Source organism: Passer montanus, unplaced genomic scaffold (assembly GCF_014805655.1).
Source record: "Passer montanus isolate IOZ18808 unplaced genomic scaffold, ASM1480565v1 scaffold206, whole genome shotgun sequence".
NCBI lineage: Eukaryota > Metazoa > Chordata > Aves > Passeriformes > Passeridae > Passer > Passer montanus.
Window position 1 is genome coordinate 54,065 of NW_024366659.1, and position 21,953 is coordinate 76,017.

The 21,953-nt window shown below is 38.8% G+C and overlaps 2 protein-coding genes and 1 long non-coding RNA gene across 7 annotated transcripts in view; 2 read left to right on the forward strand and 1 right to left on the reverse strand.

Annotated features, from left to right (window-relative positions):
- The first annotated feature begins 103 nt into the window (after positions 1-103).
- Positions 104-5,756, forward strand: LOC120501839. The gene is made up of 3 exons (XR_005627404.1): positions 104-347; positions 5,173-5,290; positions 5,627-5,756. It is a non-coding gene; the product is annotated as an uncharacterized LOC120501839 (long non-coding RNA).
- On the reverse strand, positions 2,210-21,839 carry ABHD18 (abhydrolase domain containing 18). 4 transcript variants are annotated; one of them, XM_039708578.1, is made up of 15 exons: positions 21,360-21,713; positions 21,195-21,285; positions 19,702-19,862; positions 18,802-18,910; positions 16,148-16,232; positions 15,544-15,644; positions 13,799-13,877; positions 13,624-13,708; positions 13,104-13,131; positions 11,120-11,258; positions 9,315-9,404; positions 8,932-9,033; positions 7,689-8,061; positions 5,604-5,766; positions 2,210-4,963 (listed from the first exon to the last, which is right to left on the reverse strand). In XM_039708578.1, exons 4-15 carry the CDS (start codon positions 18,891-18,893, stop codon positions 4,912-4,914), a joined length of 1,389 nt encoding a protein of 462 aa, XP_039564512.1. In that variant the 5' UTR covers positions 18,894-18,910; positions 19,702-19,862; positions 21,195-21,285; positions 21,360-21,713; the 3' UTR covers positions 2,210-4,911. The 4 variants fall into 4 exon arrangements, with proteins under 4 accessions (XP_039564512.1, XP_039564510.1, XP_039564511.1 ...); XM_039708576.1 differs by lacking the exons at positions 21,195-21,285; positions 21,360-21,713 and adding an exon at positions 21,739-21,839; XM_039708577.1 differs by lacking the exon at positions 21,195-21,285.
- Positions 21,840-21,870: 31 nt separating this feature from the next.
- MFSD8 (major facilitator superfamily domain containing 8) overlaps positions 21,871-21,953 on the forward strand; it is a 10,344-nt gene continuing 10,261 nt past the window's right edge. Inside the window, exon 1 of one of the 2 annotated variants that reach the window (XM_039708584.1) lies at positions 21,871-21,920. In XM_039708584.1, coding sequence (XP_039564518.1) covers positions 21,912-21,920 — 9 coding nt within the window. In that variant the 5' untranslated portion in view covers positions 21,871-21,911. The remainder of the gene's footprint in view (positions 21,921-21,953) is intronic. The other variant, XM_039708583.1, reaches the window with a different exon arrangement.

The following is a 21,953-nucleotide window of genomic DNA, read 5'->3' on the forward strand; positions in this document are numbered from 1 at the left end:
GCGACCCGCCGGGGCCGCCGCCGCCTGCGGAGGGACGGGCGGCGCTCCGGGCGCGCTGCCCCGGCCCCGCCCGCGCGGGGGAGGGACCCGGGGCTCTCCCGTGCGCCGTGACCTCACGCGGCCGGCAGGCTTTCCAGGCCCTTTCGGACGCTTCGGCTCCGCAGGCCGCACCGGCACGGCGCCAGGAGGGTCTGGATAATGCGGGCAGGAGGATGAGCGCGTCTCGCTGGTGCGAAGGGGGCTCCCCGCGGCACAGCCTCGGGAACACGCTCAACAGGCGCTGGAGAACGTACCTGAGGTCCCAGCAGCGAGGGCGTCCCGTATCATTTAAGCATTCCAACAGACAGGTACCTCTGCCGTCACACCATCGCTCCTCTGCCTTTCTGCTTTCTGCCAAAAATCCCCCAGAAAAATAATCTCACAGTAGCACAAGCACTCGTTCCACACTCACTAATTATACCCGGTTATACCCATACTCCGGTCACAGGATGAGGAAAGCCACAACAGCAATCGCTCCTTTCCCTCTTTGCCAGCTCCCACAAATCTCCTTGACTACCCATTTCTTTCATTCATCTCTCAGACGTGTTTTACTCCCTTTCTTACAAAACATCTTCCAAAAAATAACACTTCTCACTTCCAACACTTCTTTAGTGAACTAAGCAAATTCCCAAACAGGCTTCTATAAAGCTAGTCAAATATTTTTGAGGTAGTGTCACAAAAGTGTCACAAAAAACCAAATTTCCTGGGTTTTGCAGCATTAAATGTATTCTGTTTGGGGTAATGCTGTTTTCTGCTCTAATGAGGTCGTGTGGGGTTTTATCCCTTCATCAGAAAAAAAAAATCCACCACAAATCAACCAAAACCTCAACCATTTCCCACCACAGCTGACACTCCAGGAACTGAAACATTTTTTGGATTATTCTGGAACTGTGTGTCCAGTAGATCACCCCAGGCCAGCTGGGACTTCAGGAATTCTACAGCTCAGGAACCTAAGCAGAGCAGGAAACTAATTAAAGGCTAATTACTTCTTGGGGGCGAAAAAGCACTAAAGTTGATCAGTTACATGGTATTTGAGAAGTTTTTGATCTTACTTGCTTTGCTAACTCTGTAGGATGGGGCCTCCTGCAGACTTTGTTGGATGGACTGGGCCTGAAGAGGACATAAGAAGCTGTTACAGTTGCTAGGACTCATCCTTCACATTTTGTCCACTTGTTACTCATCCTCCTTGTTACTTTCTAGCAGTGAGAGTCGGACTTCTCCGGCAAAACTCTCTTTCCTTCAGAAACACAGTACTTGAAATGCTCCTGTTTGGAAAAGGGGCTGATTTACACCAAAGGAAACCAGGAGAATAACAATTATTGTTTATGTTTTAATGCTCATGCTTTATCTTGTGTGGAAGCATCCAAGCCTACCAAGGAACACTGCAAATTCCAGGCTTGCATGGAAAAGCAGCATTTTACTTGTATAGAGTGAATATTCAGGAGGAATTACAGGGTTACAGACCACCCCAAAGCTCCTTTCCATGCTGTGTAACTTATCATTACTGCCAAGCTGGCAGAGAACCTGACAGTCTGAGATAAAGAAACTTCCCTGCCCAACCAACAGCAATTCAGATCAACATTTCAAAAAAAACCCAACAAAACACAAAAACAATTAAGATAAATAAAAAAAAAAATACCTGCCTCAAAGTGTCAGCAGCTACCAAGCAGAAATAGTATTCCAAGGATCCAAGGACTTTCACTTTTCTACTGTTTAGAAAGTATCTTAATTACAGGCATCTGACATTCCATAAGAAATAAGAAAAAGCAGCAAGACTCCATTCCTTCATATAGTGTTTCCTTTCTGAAAAAAAAAAAAATCCTGAGTGGTTCCTTTTGCGTTTTTGGGGTTTTATTTGCCTTGGGCAAAAAAATCAGAAAACACTCCATCTGACAATTATTAGATGAGTCCTGCACTGGCAAGTGTGAAACTGGAATCACAATGGTATCTTAATTAGCTGATAAAAGCTTATTTTCTTTCCTAAGTTTCTAGGCATGTAGAAAAACATCAAAGCAGCACCAGTGTTTCTTGTGAGAAGCTTTTGTCCTGTAGATTACCTGCTCTCCTCGTGCTGCAGCCCTAGTAGGAACAGAAAGGATTGCAGGATGACAGTGGGATGCATTTTAAACACCTGTTAACAGGAGAGAACAAAAAGCCCTTCACATCTAAATTTTTTTAGGACTTTTATTGAAAAAATTTAAAACCAAAAAATTACCAAGGCCAGTTTTACAATAAATTTAAGACATACAGAATGGTTTACCTGCTACACAGGACAAACCTTATTACAGTATTTCTCTCATGCAACTCCTGGATTAAAACCACATCCTCATTTAACATCCAAAAGGATTATTTATAATTTCTTAGGATTTAACCTTAAAATATGATTTAAAAAGTCGATTTTCCAAGGGTTAAAAACACGTACACAGCAAGATTCCCCCCTTCCCAGACCATCTCCCGATGTCTGATAACTGGCAGAAATAGACCACTGAGCTCGTTTTTCCTTTTTTTGTTATTCTAACCTGAGAAATTTCTTAAATAATGCTTACTGGGCTGTCATATTTGGCAACACGACTTCAGTTACAGAGCAAAGTGCAATTCCTTATTCTTGTCAGATACCAGTCTGTCAGTGCTTGTCCCAAAAGACACTCTCAGAACCAGGAGTAGCATTTGTCCCCCAAGACACTCTCACAGCTGCAGTGGTGTTAGCCTAAACCTCCTTCTGGTAAGTTAAACCTTGTTAGTAACACCATTGGGACACTAACCTCAGGATGCAGAGTTCCCATCAGTTGTGTAATTCCCAGTATTGTGCGCTTTGAAAATATTTACTTTGGCATGTTATACTTTGTAGCAGAGTTGATTTTTTTTGTGCTTACTCCTGGCCTTTACAAAATCTGTCTTTTCTCTCTTGCATTTATTCAAGCCCTTTCCCTTGCCACCAGTTATCTCCCTTTCTCATAGCTGCAACAGAAGCAGGACACAAAGCACACAGTTACATTTAAAATGTGAGAGCTACAAAAGCTGCTGAACAGCAGACCGTGCTCTGGTAAAGCACTCTTAGTTGATGAATATACTTGCAAACTCCGTGAATCTTTTAGAACACTAGTCAAGAGTTCAATTTTAAATGTCTAAGCTTACTAGTATTTAATTTCAAACCCTCCAAATAGTTGGTGTTTAAATGTGCTACTCACTTCACACTTGCTCCCCATATATAAAACCAACACTCTCCAAAGAAATTATAAAAAAAACACTTGAAAGAAGCAATTTAATGTCCAACAGACTAGAACGTCTACATTTTCAGTAAATTTGTAAGTTACATCATTTGGGTTATTCAAAATTGTTTCTCTTCAGTTCTGTCTGAACACACCTGATTTTCAAATGAACAATGATTTCTTCACAGTTACTAGTCCTGTGTACCTGACTAAAATCCAAGAGAATATATAAACTGAGTTTTGTTTGCTCCACACTCTGCCTATTAAAAACCTTTAAAGTAACCACGGAGATGAAAAGTGCTTGATTGGAAAGGCGCAGAAGTCACACATCCTGAGAAATGGCTGAATTTTTCTGTTTGTTTCAGAATAATCCTGGTTGTGACTGTACTAAATACTGAAGTGTTTCAGTTTTCAACTTCTCTGCAGATTGGTTTTAATAGAATGTTATAGGAGATTACCACAAAAAAAAGAAAAAAAAAAGTGGAGATACCCACACAGTTGGTACATGACAACCTTTTATTCTACTGTAATTTGTTGGCATTTTTGATCCCAAAAGAGGAAACAACAGACTTTGGATTTTCTTAAATGTGTTCCAAAACCAAATTTCTTTATTTTCCATCCAATTATATTAGACAAGTGTTAAAAAAATAAGGAGCAAACCTAACTGTTTCAATAACCTTTAGTCTCACGTATCTTTTAAATTATACAGTGCAAGTGTATTTTGCATATCAGTGCTGAGTGCACTTTAGAAAGGACATCTGTTGAAGTATTTCCAACAGGTCTTTATAGCACCATATAATCTGATGTCAATTTAACTGCTTAGAATCAGCCAGTGCTTAGAAAGTAAAACAATGATATTTCTATTTCATCTATCATTCCAAAAAAAGAAAATAAATCTGGAAGCTTATGTTATCCAACTGAATTAATGTAAACAATTAATTACCAGACACTTGATTTTCATTTATTCCAGTTTTGTGACCCTGGCTGATGAATTGCTACATGATCCTTCTGTAATGGCACGGTTTAATTCAGTGGCAGGAAAACATCACAGATGTATTGAATGAAAACATCTCTCTCACTTTTCCTTGGATTGTCAAAGTCTCTCTTTGCAAGATGTGGTGCTGAGCCTTCTGCTAAGGCTCATTTTTAATTCATACTTGAAGAGAAAAGCAGTGACAAACACAAGAGGCTGAGTGCTGGCAAAGCCACGGTACAACACTATAGGAACAGCAAGGCCATGAGGAAGCGAGAGGTAACCGAGGTATCTGGAACAAACCAAACCTGCACCAAACACAAGAGAGCAGCTTAGCCCCACAGCACATTTTACATTCTTCCAATACTTGATTGGTCTGTTTTCTACTGACACACGATTCAGAATTTATTCAGAATTGAAGGAACACACCATCTGATTCGACACGAAGTCCATGAACCATTCATGCACTGATAAAAGCTGCTGTTGTTTTTTCACAGGTAACACTGAAGTAGCTGTGTCAGAATGGCACTGGGTTGAAATGAAAGCAATGCTGGTACTTTACCACTTCTGGTAATTGTTACCTACAACAGTCAGTGACCATCTGCTCAACACTACAAGAGGCTTGTTTTCCAAACATGAGTTCCAGTAAGCTGAATTACAAATGAGATCAGTCTGAATACATTAGAAAGATCACATGGTGTATTTCTGGAGGAAGCGGTCAAACGCATCGTAAATCGCTTGTCTGAAAGAAGGGAAAGAGAACAGAATTTGTATAATCTGAGAAAAGGCAAATACAAGTGGTATTTTTCCATATATTTACAAATGTATCTATAAAGCGATCATCACAAATTCAAACAGTGTTCAGTAAAAATGTGGTTATCAGGTGGTATTTTCTCCTTCCTTTATTTCTGGGATCTCTCACTTCAATCTAGTAATATATTTGTGTTTCAGGAATGAGACACATTCCTTGCACTTCAATGCAAGTGGAAATATAGATGAATTCAGAGTTTTCTACTCTAACACATGAGAGACATACACAGCTTGAAATTTTTGAGCAGCTATCATAAAAGTAAGGCTGAAGTTTTAAATAGCAATAAGCTACTGGTCAGCATACATTGACCCGATATAGTGCTATTCTTTTTTGTTCTTGCTTAGACTTCTTAAATTATGTGTGTAGTCTTCCTAATTCCTTGTATTTTAAAATTACCAGCACAAGTAATTAACTTTTGAAATCTATGGAACTGCAGTCATAAAACTGATTTACATAACTGTCTTTAGAAAATCAACATCTGATATTACTAAGGCATGAATCCATGCAAGTATTATTTATTTAATTTGGATTCAATCTAAAATTTAATTCTAAACCTTTCTGTTCACCTTACCTGAAGAGTCCTTGTTTAAACAGGTAGGCACTGACATGACCTCCATCCAGATACCTGATTTCACAACCTGGCCAGATCTCCTGGAGGCTGCGCACGCCGGTGCGAGGAATGTACGCATCCTCCTTGGCTTGTACCACTATGATTAAACTTGGGTCAACTGGAACTAAAGGAAAACAAAGCACAACTGAATTCATCTGTGCTAAGAAATAGAAACACAACAGCTGAGACTTCTGTTGTCAAAATGCTATTTTCACAAAAAATTAAATTATTCGAAGCTTTAATAAAATCTCATGTTCTAAAGCCTCCAGCAGAATGTATCTGGTTTTTGGTGTTGCAGTGGTGAGGCCAGCAGTGGAAAAACAAACTAGCCCTTAGCCTTCCCACCCCTAGAGCACAAATTCCTCAAAGACTTGTGAAGTTGACAGGAGAATTCTCTTTCCTCTTATCCACAAAATTCTACAGCATTCATGTCAGTTCTTTGAGATCCCTTTTTATTGGCAAAAAGAACTATTAAATTCAACACAGCAGAAGTTCCATATATTTTTTCCCCTCAAGGAGGAAAAAAGACAACTTTTCATACAAGAGGTCAGAAAGTACAGCTTATGTTCACTTCTTCTCTTTCCTACATGGTTTACTTGCAGTATAAAAATCCCAACATATTGTTATACATATTTATTACTCATAAGTGAACTGCACCAATCAGACTACTAGCAGGAATAACACCAATATGATGAGAAAAATAACACCACAATTATGCTGAACACAGAACATTTCTCCCTTCAAAAAGAAAATATGTGATAAGTTAAAGGGTGACCAGCCAAGATGTCTGGCAGCGGGGTGTCACAAATAATTTAAACCTTTCCTTCTTTCATACTAAATCATATATAGAAAATATGCAATGCTAAGATAAATTCAATGAAATGTGAGCATTAGTCAGATTTTCTGAAGCTCCTCTCTGGCCTCACTCCAAGGATACCCTGGCAGGGGATGCAAAGCCTCCCAGAGAATGACAAAACCTGGGAGACTATTGACACAATGGACTCCATTACTTTGACAAGTGCCTCAGTGTCACAGATCCTTTTTAGTTCCAAGAAAGGTCAGTGCCTAGCCAAGCAATACCTGGATAAGTCGAGGTAAACAAGAAGGTCAATACATGGAATAAAACTTTCAGGGCTTTTTCTGTCTACTGAAATGGCTTTAAAAGCTTTAAGGAAAGCACTTCACTGGTATTCATCACAAAACATCTCTGGCTAGCAGTGAAAGAATCTATACTAGTGTAGATTCCTTTTATTGTGTGTTTCCTTTTATTTATTTTTAACATTTATTTAAATCTAAACACTTGTACAATGGAGTACAGAATGCCAGGATTAAGAAATCAGGTGGCACAGGGGCTCAGTATCAAGAAAGCTTTGACACTAAAAGACAACTGTGTCTCAAGTCAAAGCACATAAGGAATTCTGAGCCCCCATCCAGCAGAACCTTTTAAGGCGGCTCTAGGAAGCAATCACTTGTTTGCATTGCTGCAAAGGGTTTGTCCTGAACGCCAAGGAATGCTGGACTATAGCTCCCCCTATGTGCTATGCCTGTCCTGGGAAACAGTGCTCACCAGCCTGCAGAAGGACCCCCAAAATGTTTTTACTGGCAATATCATTCAAGCTTGGGGCTCAGCTATGCAGGCTACTTTCTATCCAAAGTCAGTTTGAGATTTCTCCTTGGAAAACCTCACTAGCAGATTAATTAAGATTAATTACACCTAGGTATTACTCACATCACACAGGTGTTTTCTTCATTTGGATAATACAAATTTGCACTAACTCATACCTGAAAAAAGCCACTGCAAGGAAGAGGAGAAAAATGTGCAAAGACACCGAAAGGCAATTTTTTAAATAACTTTCTCATTATTTGGCCATCAAGAAGGAACAGAAAAACAATTAGGAAATGGAGTAGTAAATAGATGCTACAGATTAATGCTCACAATATTTCTATATTTCAGCAAAGGTGCCAGCAGGTTTACACTTGAAGAAAATACCTTTCTCCCCACTGTATTTTATTCAGCTTTCCATATTGATACAAAGAGATACATACCTGGGAAGTTAGCTACGTGGGTACATTCATCCATTACTCCCTTCATGAACATTAAGGATTCTCTCTGCAAAGTGTCACTCCTTCTCCTTGTATTTACCCTGTGTCCTTGTGGGCTGGTTAAGTTTTTACTGCTACTGGTGGAAAAGGTTTGATTTATGCACTGCATTTTAGGAGCATCTTGCATTAAGAGTCCTTCTGAAGAGGCACTTAGAGCACTTCTATTTGTGGCAAAGCTGTGAACTGATTCCTTAGATACAGTGTCATTCAAGGACTCAAAGCTGAATATTCTGGAAGTCATGTCCATGTCTGCCAGACTGTCCACACTGTCAGGGAAGTTCTTCACAAAGTCTTGTCCCATCTTGAAAGAATCCGTCTAAACAAAGACAACAATTAAGGGTTTCTCCCTTACACCAGTTGGTTAATATTATATGAACTCATAATTTAAAAAAAAATTAAAAATTAAATTAAGACACTACCATCACTTCTCACTCCTATTTTCAGCTTGTAGGTAATTCAATTAAATCCTGACCATAATAAATCATTCAACATTTCTGTCAGTTTAAAAAAATGCAGGAGGTACTTACATATACAGAAGCTGGTGATATAAACAATTGTTTTTCTTTCTATATTAAACTCTGAATTTGTAATTACAGTGATTTAAGCTTAAATGACCTAATAATAATAATTATAGAAAAATTAACATATGCAACCGGGTCTAATGTTATGTTTAAGACTGAAACATTGACAGTCTCTAAATACTAGGGTAACACAAGCTGAACACCTTGAAAAATGTTTCTTCTTTTCATTTTGTCTTCTCCATCAGTGTTGCTGGAGTGTATTTGACTTAAAAATGGCAAGTGCCCAACTAACAACTATCTGCACCCCAGCTCCTCTTCTCCTGCTGTGAGGAACTATGATGAAAGAAAGAATCTTGGGGGAGGGGGGAAAGGCATTTATCAGAATTTTTATATAATACATTTTATGTTGTAGATTACACTAAGAGTGATCAAAGGAAAAACTTGTAGCAAGGGCTACACTTTAATCTCGTTCTACAAATGAAGTATTAGTTTTGTTTCTCAGGTTTTTCCTTCAAAGACTAAATTCATCAAAGCACAAAGAAACAACATGCCAGTATGTTCTAGCTAAGAATTGTCTGCTTTTAGTGGAAGTAAAAAGAAGCTGCATTATTTGCTTGATTTGCACGTGTAAATATTGGCAGCTGGGTAAAAGAAACCGTACTTACTCCGCAATATTCAAGCATTTGAACGATTTCTTCTTCATACACAGTTTGTGTAAAATACTGCTTCTCCAGCTCTCTCCAGTTCACTGCCTTACTCAGCACACCCTGAAATGATAAACAAAAGCATTCAGCACACAAGGAAAACCCAGAGGTCACTTTAAAATAATGACACACACAGGAAATTGACCTGCTCCTGTCCTGATTTTTTCAGTGGAATTCTGTTCCCAGACAGCCCTCAGAATTATTGCAATCAAAGCACAAGCACATATTATAACACAGGACATGGAATCCCACCTCCCTTGTGGCCAGCCCAAATATTTTAATTTACATTTCTGATTATAACCTACCATGCTAACAAAAGATGTATTTTGTAATTTGTTAATTACCGTAGTGAAGACTGCAGAGGCTGTTGACCAGGAAAGACATGGAATCAATGGCAACGGTTTAGGCCAGTTTGTCACTGCCAGTGAGGCCATCTAAAAGCAAAGGCACTTATTACACATTTTAATATTGAATTCACAATATAGTAAAAAGAACTCTCTCATCTTCAATTTCTTTATTTATATGGTATTTAAGATATGGCACATGTGGTGCCAAAGAGTTAAGGATGTGGCAGCTGGATACACTTTCACCTATTTAGAAACTACTATCTAGTCTCCAATGATACTTAAAAAATAAACGTTGCTCTGGAAAGGACTCGTTTCAAGGCTGAATGTTTTTTGGTTATAAGAATTCCCAATGGAATATTTACTAAGTATTCCATTTATTACAATTAAAATTCAATTAATTATTTTTGTAGTCCATTAATTAACATTATAATTATAAAAAGAATACAAGCTATTAGTTGTTTAAAACCACAAAAAACTTCTATAAAGCTTTCTACCAAGCTCTTGCAAGTTTATTTCAAGGCAAAGCAAAGGCAATTGATGAGAAGAATTATTTAAAATTCTATACTTTCAAAATCTGTATACAGGAAACAGAATTTGAGGGATGAGTAATTCAACATGTTAAGAGCACTCTTTTTCTGTTCTTTAAGTTTGAATTACTACTTTTGTATTAGTTCTTAGAACATATTTTTGTGACTATTCTGTTTATCCCAGAAAAAGCCAAAGCAAGTAAGTTCAATGTGCAGAAGTTCCCTATATGTTATGTTCTTGACATATTTTATTTTATTAATACAAAACACTTCGTGTCTGTTCTAGATGTTCCAATAAGTGGATTTAAGGAACTGAACTATAATTCTATTCTAATTATTTTTATTCATAAAAAGTTACAAGAACACCACACATCTATGGTCTGATTCTCTCCAGCAGTAGAAGTCTCTCCCCTTTAGCAGACTGAATCAATGCTTACAACCTTCCATTGTAAAACACATCAAATATCACTTATTTCACAGAAGTTTCTGATTCAGCAGGGTGATGTTGATGTAAACCAAAGGTGCTCTGCACATTTATGACATTTACAGTTATAAAACTGTGCTTTAGGGGAATATTTTCCTTTTGGGAAACACTACCATTACCAACACTATTTACTGAGCTCCTAACTAACAAACAAAGGCATGCTGCTTTAATGAGGTTTGCACCTGCGTCTCACAGAGCTGTGATAATCTGCAGAGACACAAGCAGTAACATTTTAACTGTGTATCAGTCTTTGTGATACACTGCTGGTTTAGTTTGAGCATGCACAGTGTCACACAGAAAATGTTATCCACCTCACCACAGAAATCTCTGATCAGTACCAATGATCACTGACACCAAAAATCACCTCAATTACAACATGCCTGCAAAGAGGGGGTATTTCACACAATGCATTAAAGCACAAAGGTTTAAGCAAGAAGAAAGGAGGAAAAGAGGGAGAATTAGCAATCGATCAGTGCAGATTTTCTTTCAGCAAACATTTCTGCCCCCACCCTTGTGGAAAAAAAACAATTATGTGAGAAGTTTATATTCTTATTAAGCCTGCTGGGAGATGGCTGACAAAGGGCTCTATGATTTGTCAGTACATATTAAGGATTATACTAATTCAGCACCACAGAACAGGAGAATTGCCAACAATTTGTTTCTCATGACTCTAAGTGTTTATTTTAAAGCACTTTTGAGATCAACACTGTAAAGCAAATTATTTCCGTATGCTACGTGATCAAATGAGAAGTTAAAACAAAAATTACTGAAGAGGAGATATAAAAGCTTACATGTCCTCCCATGGATATTCCAGTCATCCCTAGTGGTCCATAGCCTTCTCTCTCTAGCCAGTGCAAAAGAGCTGCCGATTCTAGAATTAGAGCTCCTCCCATCACAAACAGGTCCGAGACATTTTTTAAACATGACCGTCTTTTCTCCCCAGAAAAGGAAAATAGAGGGTTTATTTTCTAAGATTAGATTCTGACAGTTCTTATCATTCTATGCATACTTTTATACACAGCTTCAGCACAATCCCAGAGAATTTTGGAAATGAACTCCTGTTGATTCAACAGGAGGAGAAAGCAAGCGCAGATTTTCTGACACTTGTAATTTTTCTGTCCAAATAAGGACTAGAAATAGACACCTGCCTATGCTTTTAATGTAATATCACAAACAACTTGGTCTTTTGGAAACAATTACCAACATTAGTATCTCATTAGTAGCAATATTCTGTCCTGTGAAGTTGTATTTAGAAATACAATCAAAGTGATACAGTCCTAGGCATACACTAGCTTGTTTTCAGAAACAAGTATTTTCTTATTTACCTGTTTTACATCATTGAAAAATTGCACATAACATTTGAAGAGCAATCAGTATGTCAGCTTTGGAAGCACTCATCAGTGTCACTGTAAGACTGAAACTGTAAAGTGGGAAGTTTGTCACGGTATTGAGAAATTCAGGCAGTGTACTGCAAAGCACTAAAACACAGAAGACACAGAACAAGTAGAAATCTATTTGGCTGAGCCATCAGAGGGACTCTAAAAATAATAGACCTCTAACCTGGGGAGGGGGGCTGAATATTTTCAGTACCACAGCCAGCATACACAGGGCTCCTGGCCTCTCCTGCCAGCACGCCAGCGTCACATTTGCGACACTCTGAAGCACAAGGACAAAGCTGACTGTGAAGTCACACAGAAATGAACATAGCTGCTGCAGAGCAGCATTTGCAGCCTAATGCAATTCTCTCCTCCAGCTTGGTGAGATTCCTCACCTCTCTGCAGCTGCTGTATTTATTGAACACTGTCACCTGTTACACTGGCGCTGTGTAACCCTGTATTGGAGAGTGACAGTCACCTACTGGGGCACTAGACTGAGCAGCCCCTGAAACAATCCTGACACACTGGACAACTGAGAACAGTTATTTAATTGATTCTTCTGCATCAGATTCTCCATAACTGGAAATTAACCTACCAATAGATGTATTCCAGCACACGCTTTCTCCTGTCATTTTCCTATAATCTTACAAAAAACACCTTCTCTGTGTCTTCTAGTCATGTTAAATGTCTGAGTTAGGATTAAAAAGGATTAAAAGACCAACTCATATTTGGGCTTTCAGAAATATTGGGAGACAAAGCTTTGCCTCAGACACATATCCTGTTGAATTCTGATAATATGTCTGTGGTTTGGAAAATGTAAAAACTAAAAAACCAAGACTGCCAATTTCCAATTCCAATTTAAGAAACTGACTGAAAAAACAAATTCTGTAAAATACTGAATATAGCATAGTGTCCTGACTAACAGCCAATCAACACAAGATTTATTCATATACCTGTAAATTGCTAAAAGATCTTGGAAAAGCAAAATCCCAACAATTATAATTTATTATATAAATGATATAAATTATAATGGAAATATCCTATCTGAGCAAAGATTATTCAGAGCTGACCGAAAAATAACAGCAGCACTTGTACTGTAGTTGTGAGTCAGGAAAATAAAATCGCCCTGGCTTGTACTCACACAAGATGTTTGCATCTCACTCCATACTGCAAGTTCCTGTGTGCAAACTTTCCTGATCCCTGAGATCTCCTAATACAACACCCAGAGCAGTTTAGCAAACAGCAAACAATTTCACATTGGCAGGTTACAAGTGGTTTTTGAAATGTTTTTTTTTCTTAATAAGCTGTCAAAGTTTAAACAACTTTTGGTTCAAAAAAGAAGAAAAGAAAAACAGTATTTTAAAAACATGGTATTCATAAATGTAACAGGAATACTTACAATTGATCCTTAGGTTTTCTACAGCCATGTAAAAGACTCCAGTTAAAGAAAGTAAAAAAGGCTTTATCAAAACTGGAAATTAAAAAATAGATAAATAATACGCATAAATAGCATTAATTAATTGAAATTTGGAACTTAAACTCCCAGTGTTTAACTGTCACTACATTAAATTCAATCTATTTCAATGATGCAGTTTGCAACATTTTACTGTTGTCAGATATATGGGCAGGAAAAAAGTGTAACATGAGATCCTAGTTAATGAAACAGAATAATACTATTATACAAGATGACAGAACAAAACTTCACTGTTTTTAAAAAATCCCATCCAAATCTGAAGTGGTAACAGCAAGTTTCTCAGAAGTTACCTGAGGTACCATAGAATTGTGCTTCACATAATGGCCATACTTTCTTTGCTTCTACCACTGGGTACCAAAAAGTTGATATTTTATGACTGTGGTAACTCTTCTAGCTTCCAGAGAGGATATTAGGAATAACTACTGTGTTTCCCACAAAAGGATATAGTAAGGATTTTCTAGCAGCAGGGAAGCCATAGAGGCTTCTTTAATCATTGGCCGTGCCATTAATGTGCGTCTCCTCCAGAAGTGCTGAAGAGAAGATGTACAAACAACATAGATAAGGGAAAATTTATGATTTAATTTCTCAGTAATAATCAATTTTACATTTTACACACTCACATGGTCTCCAGTGCCTGCTAAATGAATGCACACAGGTCTGTGCTTGCCATTCCATCTTCTGGGTATGATGAACTGAAATCTGTGAGAAAAAGCATCTATTTTAGCAGAGTAAGAATATCTATTAACAAGCTGCATCAAGAGAAATTAATTAAAAAGCAAAACCAAAACAACATAAGTATTTGTAACCCATGCAGGCAAACTGCCAGCAATTCAGCTACATCATTTTTCATGAACGCATTCAGCAAACAAAGGAATCCGAAAGTAGGACAGAAGAAAGGCCAAACAAGAAAAGGAGCCAAGATGAAAGATCATGTTCCTAAAAAAGGCTACTACCTCATCATCACAATTTAAACTTTGCAGAGTGGAGAAATGCAACTTCAGATAAAGAGCAGCCTAAACAAGCATGTCCAGCTCTCCTAGGCATCATTGCTATTTTTCTCCTGAAGGCACAACAGCTGAAATTGAAGATTAAGATGAGTAATAAATAAAAAAATATCAAAACTCCAGCATACAAACCATGAAATTATTTTATACATTCAACATCAATCAATTAATGTCTTCTGCTGCTACTTATTTAAAGTTTAAACTACAGAAAAAAAAAATTCCTTCTAAGGCACCACTATTTTTCCCACAAGATGGAGCACTGTTGCCTACAAGAGTGTTACACTTCAGGAAATACATTCATAGCATCTCGAGGGAAATTTGTACAGCTTTTCCAAACTGTCACAACACTGGCCAAAGTAACAATTATCATAACTTGGCTAGAAAGCACAAGAGAACAGAGATAAGGAAACAGTGAGCATAGTGCAGTATGGCACTAATGAGTTTGATAATATTAACAGTTTCTTTCTCTCAGCAGAGGTAGAACAGAACTGATTGATTGAACCAACCTTTTTCTCACATTCCTTAATGTTACATGCTTAAGCACACATATAAAAACATCAACCAGTATTACTGACAAAATTTACAATGTCAGTATCAGCTCGGTGTTTATGTTTAAACTCAACTTTCATGTTTATGTTATTAAACAAACAAAGTCTGGGAAAAAAATCATCATGACAGTTCAGCTCCAAACTGAAAGCAAACAGAAATTATGCTCCATTTGCAAACCCACTCCTCATCTGCAAAGAAATGTTAGTGTGAAACCAACATGGTTAGGGAGCCTCCAGCTTTCCATTAGAATGCTTTTTAAAATCTTTTCCTTCTTTGTTTGCCAAGTAAGAAAGTAACCAGATCCTCTGGCTACAATAAAATAAGCTTGTTACTTTATCACACATACAAAATTTTTGTATTCAATGGAAATGGAAAGCTGGAAAGGCTCCTTCAAATGCAACATAATATGCTTTGATATAAACAGCTTCTCCTGCCACATATAAAATGATAGCTACTGTTCTTCATTTCCAGCATCCCTCTCATTTGCAAAAACCAGTAATTCAAAAAACTCAAGGAATTCCACAGCTTTGTGCAATATGATTTCTACACAAAAAAAAAACAACCAAAAAAAACCACAAAAAAAACCAAAAACCAAACAAACAAAAAAACCCCACACCCAAACCACCAAACTAAAAAAGTAATACTTTGCTAGTGGATATATTTTTTTTTTTTAACACACAGATTGAACTATCATGTGAATAAGATTTTACAGATTGTTTCCATTACAATCAGTTAGTTGCACAATAAAACTACTTACAGATCATTATTTCTCTGCAGCACTAATTTCAGAAATATCTCTTGGTTTCTCTTACCTTGCTACAAGAGATTCGACTGGCAGGATACCTGGGACACAATGAGCCAAGGGGGAAATGAAATGCCCCTCAAGGATTTTACAGTCTGATTGCCCCTCAACCTGCAGAAAGAATGGGACAATAGCAATAAATATTATGTCAGTCTTCAACTCGCTCTGAAAGCAAACCTCTTCAAGTAGAATTTGTTATAGCATAAAAAACTTGCTTTAAAAACCCCAAAGCTGAGGCCTACTCCTAAAAATAGGGATATATGTTATCAACAGGGTCAAAACACTTTTTTTCAACTTTGCTTTTATTAAATAACCTTTTACAGGAAACAAAGAAAGGTGTAATGCTGTCAAGTTTTAAATACATTTGATAACACAAACTAAGTTTTGAACACTTTCTGAGTTTTAACATTTGACATCTCACTGCCCAACTATTGTACTACTGGGAAAAAAAGGAAAAAAAGTATCTGTACAGGCACTGCTTTAGTCTCTATTTCCTTCCATTCTCTTCTAGTACTCTATAAAATAGGCTTGGTGTTAAGTATCAAGTTATTCCACCTTTATATACCCTTAGGAAAATAAATGTAGTTAAATCACAATCTCTTGCTTTAAAGTACCTTGTCAATGAACACTGGATAATCTTTTGAAACCAGCTTCTGGCATTTTTCCCTGTTTCCAATAATCTTTCTGAATTCAAATATTCTGTTGAAAGGAAACAAGTAGAGAAGATTCAACTTTTAATCTAAAAAAAAGAAGAGACATATTTATATAAAATTTCAGGAGCTAAAGTAAGCCACAAACAAATAAAGTCATGAAGCCAGCATTGCATTTACAGATTAATCAGGCAACCATAGGGTAAGTAGGTAGCTACCACAGGATGCTTTTAATTTAAAAAAAAGTCTCAGGTACCTTGCTGAGAAACAGAAAACTAAGAGGCAAATCTGGTTGCTTTCTTCTGGTACATAAATGGGCTGCAGAGCCACACAGTGTAAATGAAAGAAAACTCTTCTCAGAGGCATACATGTCCTTCTTTACTGAAGGACATGAACACTGAAGAGGCAATGGTCATGTGCTGCAGTGTAAGAAATCCCTCCTGGAGCAAAGTGAAACATTGCTTTCACAGTTAAGCACATGAAAAAATAGCCCAGGGAAACTATAAATGATCTTCATCCTCAAGGGACGAAGTGCCTGTCAAGTGAATGAAGTGCCAAGAGACTTGAAGAAACAAAGAAGTCAGCTTTGTTTTGAACAGGGATTTTGACTTGATGCCTCACATTGGCCCCCTCTACCTTAAATACTCCATAACTTGCTCATTCCTATGCTCATAAATACACACTTTACCTGACAAGCTAGAACAGTTTTGAGTGAAAAGTACAGAGGAATGACCTGTTCACCTCCCCAACACCACAGAAAACCCAAAGAACGGAAAGAAAATCCAGTTTATCACCATACCAAAAATAGCTCTACTTTTTAACCTTTGCTTTTGTTACAGAAAACAGCAATTGCATTCATTATTTCTGAGAAAGTAAGGGTAAAGCTGTGAGATGAGTGTGTAGGGTAAACTAAACAAAGAGATGTTTTGTTTGACAATAAAACTTCTAAAAATACTGCATTTATGTCTTTTTTTTCTAGTTAGGTGCATACTGAAGGCTAAATCTCACCTCTGCTGAGGAATTTCAACCCTTGCTAATGAGTTGAGGACAAGGAGTTAGGAGATTACCATTCATCACGTCAAGGATGTGCAGACAAAATTTCAGGTTAGGCAGAGTAGTCTGTCATTCAATCTTAGATAAGACTGAGTAATGATCACTCATCATCACAGTGATGAGTTAAACAAAAATAAAACCCCTCCTCCCACGAGGCAGTGTGAGGAGTCAGGAGGAGGAAACATTCTTCCTTCTTCATCCAGGTCAAGCCAGGCTGCTGGGGAACAGCTCATCTTCATCCCAGTCAGAGGCAACACATAGAACAAAATTTTCTTCCCCTCTGAAGACCAGCAAGCTTGCCTCCTGCTTCCCCCCACCTACTAATCTGCTGGGAGAGGGTTTTTCCCCTGAATGAAGAAGGAGCAACTGTAGCTGGTATCACTGTTACCACCAGCAACACTCCCCCATTGCCACTGGGTGTGGTGTGACCACCCTCCAGAGCCCAGGCAAGCCTTAAACTGGGGAGCAGCAGCTCCAGTCAGAGGCTCCCTGTATAGAGACACATTGGGACTGGAGGGAGATGGGGCACTGAAACTCCCCTGTGTCTCACCAAGAACCTAAAGGTCTTTAAAAGAGGGTTTTGACAACATTAAAGTATCCCATTTTGGATACTCACATGGAATAGAATACAGAAATGCTGCAATCAAAACAAACCCCACTGGTTTTGGTTATTCTAACCAAAGCAAACACTCTCATTTTGCAGTCAAGTCTGCTGCTTAAGAGAAATATCAACTGAAGACAGACACACAAAGCAATCCAAGTGCCATTTCTACATCAGATCTTGCACGTGGACTTAAAAAAAAAAAAAGCTCCCATAAAACTCCACTGCTATCCAGTGCACAAAATTTTATTTCAGTATTTTTAAATATTTCTTTATTGATTTTCATATACATAAGAATGAGCTTATTAAATGTTGGTTTATAATTTCCTATTTAAATACTGCACAATGCAGAATATATACACTGTCACTTCATTTTTATACTTAAGAAGTACAAGTGCTCAACTTCAAAGTGTTCATATCAATATTAATTAATAAAAATCATCAAATGCTTAAAAATTAAAGAGATACTTCCATTTTTTTTTTCTTATTTTCAAGACAACTAAAGAAAGACTTTACTACTTTGGGCTGTCAGAGAAACTTCTGATTAAATCTTACACTTTTAAAACTAATTAGGAAGTTACAGAAAGATAGCAAGAACCACTTTAAGGTTAAACAGAAACAATTCTCCTGCAGAAATTGATCAGGTCTTATTTTTGGAAAACACTTCCAGAGATGCTGTTTCAAGTATGTCATCAGATAAACATAAGTAAAAACATAGTTGGACACATAGACATTCTCTCAAGAAGAGCCTCTTTAAATAGGAAAAAAAATTGCAAATCCTTTTAAGGCTTCTTTTAAATCCAGTTATTCTCTCAGTATGGAAACAGATGATTTCTGGAACAGAACCAACTTAAACTTCTGGTATTTCAAATACAGGACAGCAATTACTGTTGCTACTTCAAGGGTTGGGTTATTTTCTTTTAATGTAACATATCATTTCTGCTGTTACTTTTTAACAAGTCACCTTTTCAGATCCTCTGGCTTTCCCCATCCTCTGATGAAAAGTTTAGTGAGGAGAAGCTTTCGGTACAAGACATCTAATTTACTTACACCCATTAGCAGCACACGCTCATCTAGGGAAAAAGCAGAGGTAAAAACAAGGCAGTTAAAGTCCACACGAGTGGGAAATTCATTGATTGTAACACAAAATGGTTTCTTATTCTGGTTTCTGCATTAAGGAAAAGCCATCTAATGTATTCCAAGAAAGTTAACCTCGATATTCACGGTCAACTCTTTTCATTTTGAACAAAATATAAAGGCAGCTGATAAAACCTGTCGGAATTTAAAATGCTAATTAAAACCAGATATTCATTACACCACTGACGACAAGCCAGCTGAAGAGGCACATCTGGACTACATCAAAACTACATCTTCAACCAGCCCTACGTGTACTGTACTTGAACTAATGAAAGCAAGAGCAGCAGTGATCTCTGGCCTCTCCGTAGAGCTACGATGGCAAAACCGTTCAAAAGACACCTCAGAATAGGAGCTTGAAACAAGGGTTGGGTCTAACCACTGGAAGACTTCATCTTCTTAATGGAGAGAAGGAGAGAGAGAGGAAGGAGGGAGGGAGAGGAGGTAAATAATGCAATTCCAGTCACTGCTGCAGGGAAAGGTCAGTTTTGCCATCTTGCCTTCCTCAGGGTGGTAAACATATATCCTAATCCTTACTTTATCTGCTCCTTTCCAATTTTGATTTTTCTTACGGTTTTCAAAGTGATGCTCCTCCCACTCCTTTCTGGGAAGAAATCACACCCTCAAAATCCTTGCCAGGGTCATTTCTCCTTCAACAAACACACCAACTCAGAGCTAAATCTAATGAGATTTTAGGCAAGCTGAGTATTATTTTCAAAGCAATACTTACTGAAGTGAACAGGGAGCCACTGCTGAGCTTTTCCAACGAGGAAGGAAAAAAAAAAACAAAACAAAAAAACAAACACTACTAAAGAAGAATTTAAATCTGGTTTCTTGGTCGGCAGGATACAGGTTACTCAGTTAAAAATAAAGTCCAGGATCTGTGCACACCTAAGAAAACAACAGATTTAATAAACAAACACTTGGTTAGTAAGTTCACTTCAGGCATTTTCTAGTATTTTCACATCCCTTCATGCTAAATGTAATCCATAATGTTGTCACACTCCAAAATAGTGTAATTTAATTTGTGGGGGTTTTAAAATTTTATTTTCATCCAAAAGCACTTATTCTGCCACACTCCAATACAGTCATTTTAAAAAATAAACTTGCTTGACTATAACAAGTCAAAATTGTGGTCAGATTAACAAAAACATTCCTCTGCACTTCTAGAAAGCCAACATTTCAGAATCAATATACAGAATAAAGAGAAGAACTCTCTTTCTAGAGAAAACCTAGAATAAATTACTATCAAGAGAAATTATAGGCACTTGAATTTTAGAACAAGTATGCTAGAAAGCCACAATGGCTCTAGGATGGTTCAATCACTACAGGGTAAAAATAAACACATGAAATGAGCATCAAATCATAGTGGAGACACTTTGTTTGAAAAACATGAAGGTGTAGATTTTGCTTTGAGTCTGAACTCAGGCCTGACAAGCTCCCTGGTGCACCAAGGGAGTGCCAAAACAACTTTCGAGGCAAGCACATTATATTTAAATGCAATATTGATTGGGGCAAAAGCATTGTCTCATCCTCTTTTCTGCTTCATTGATGGAATGGAGACTCTGAAGTAACTTGAGAGATTTCAATTAATCAGGATCAAGATAAAAGCACTACTGGAAAGAGTACAGGAAACACATTTTAAAAATATTCCTAGTATGTGAAGCATGCTGCATAGAACTTCTCAGAAATATCATTGAGATAAAAAATTTGGGAGGATGGCTCCTATGTAACAAAAGGGCAGGACATGCTCCAGTCACTGCCCATCCATGCCCACATGGCAAGAGAATTACAAACACTTGTAGTGCCAGGAAAGGCAAATCCAGCTGCTGGAGGCTTAAGTTTTATAGCTTCACATTAATGGGAGTATTTCAGCAGTGAGGATTTGAAATGAATGAGAGAATCAGGTGAGGCAGTTTCAGAATTAAACTCGATTTCCACATCCCGATCCCACTGTGAGACAGGTCAGCTGGAAGCAGGGACCTGATAAGGATGCTGTGGAGCTGTGTGGCCCAAGAGACGGGATTCTGTGTTGTGAATCTTGAATGAACACATTGATAACACAGAAAGCTTTACATAAGGTACTCTGTGAATGGGAACTGCAGCAGATATGCAAGCACGCTAAGAAGAAACACAAACAGACACATAAACTCATCCAAAATCCAACACATAAAAGGTATTGCTTTTTATCCGGGCAAACAGCTTCAGTTAGAAGAAAAACACCTCTGGAAAGTACACGAGGACTTCGCTCAAGGCCCACAGCGCCGTTTCTATTCTATACAAGGATGTGAAAAAGCTCCCGCCAGCAGCCAACCTGAAAAAACCACGGAGGCCGTCAACTTCCCTACCCTCCCTCTCTATTTAAAAAACCCCAGGTCCTTTTCTCACAGAAGAAACGACAGCTTAGAAATCACGGGGATCACACCGAAGTCACGCCAAGGCAGACACCAGCCCCGAACAGCTCCACAAAACGGGACGGGCGCACAGGGGCGGGAGGGCAAACAGCGGGGCCTACAGCGGGGCGGCGAGCGGCTCCCAAAAAGCCTCCCCCGAGCACTCCCAGGCGGCAGCGGCGACCCCCGACCCCAAATTCCTGCTGCACTCCGTCCGAGCCCGCAGGAGGCAGGACACGGCACCGCACCGCCCGCCCCAGCCGCCCCCGGCAGGGCAACGCCGTGAGGGGCAGCTCCCGCGGAGGAGCCGCGCTGGCACCGCCCCCGCCTGCCCCCCGGCCCGGCCCGGCCCGCGAAGGTCACCCGCTGCTCACCCGAAGCGCCGCCGGTGCTGAGGCACCACATGGGAGGGCGGGAGCGGGAAGCGGAGGAAGAAGAGGAGGAGGAGGAGGAGAAGGAGGAGGAGGAGGGAGGGCGAAGGGCGGGACGGGACGGGCGGTGCCGCTCTCGGGCGCCCCCTGGCGGCGCGCGTGAGGCGGGCGCGGCCATGGCGGCCCCGGGGGGCCGGGCGGGGGGGGCTCCCGGCGGG

Excerpts from the sequence above, each read along its gene's own strand:
- ABHD18 (XM_039708576.1), bottom strand. The coding sequence starts at position 18,893 with ATGGGTGTAAGTAAATTAGATGTCTTGTACCGAAAGCTTCTCCTCACT. Across the intron at positions 15,645-16,147 it reads ATCCAGTGTTCATTGACAAG|GTTGAGGGGCAATCAGACTG; the intron begins GTACTTTAAAGC and ends TTCTTTCTGCAG. Across the intron at positions 9,405-11,119 it reads GAATATCCATGGGAGGACAT|ATGGCCTCACTGGCAGTGAC; the intron begins GTAAGCTTTTAT and ends CTTTGCTTTTAG.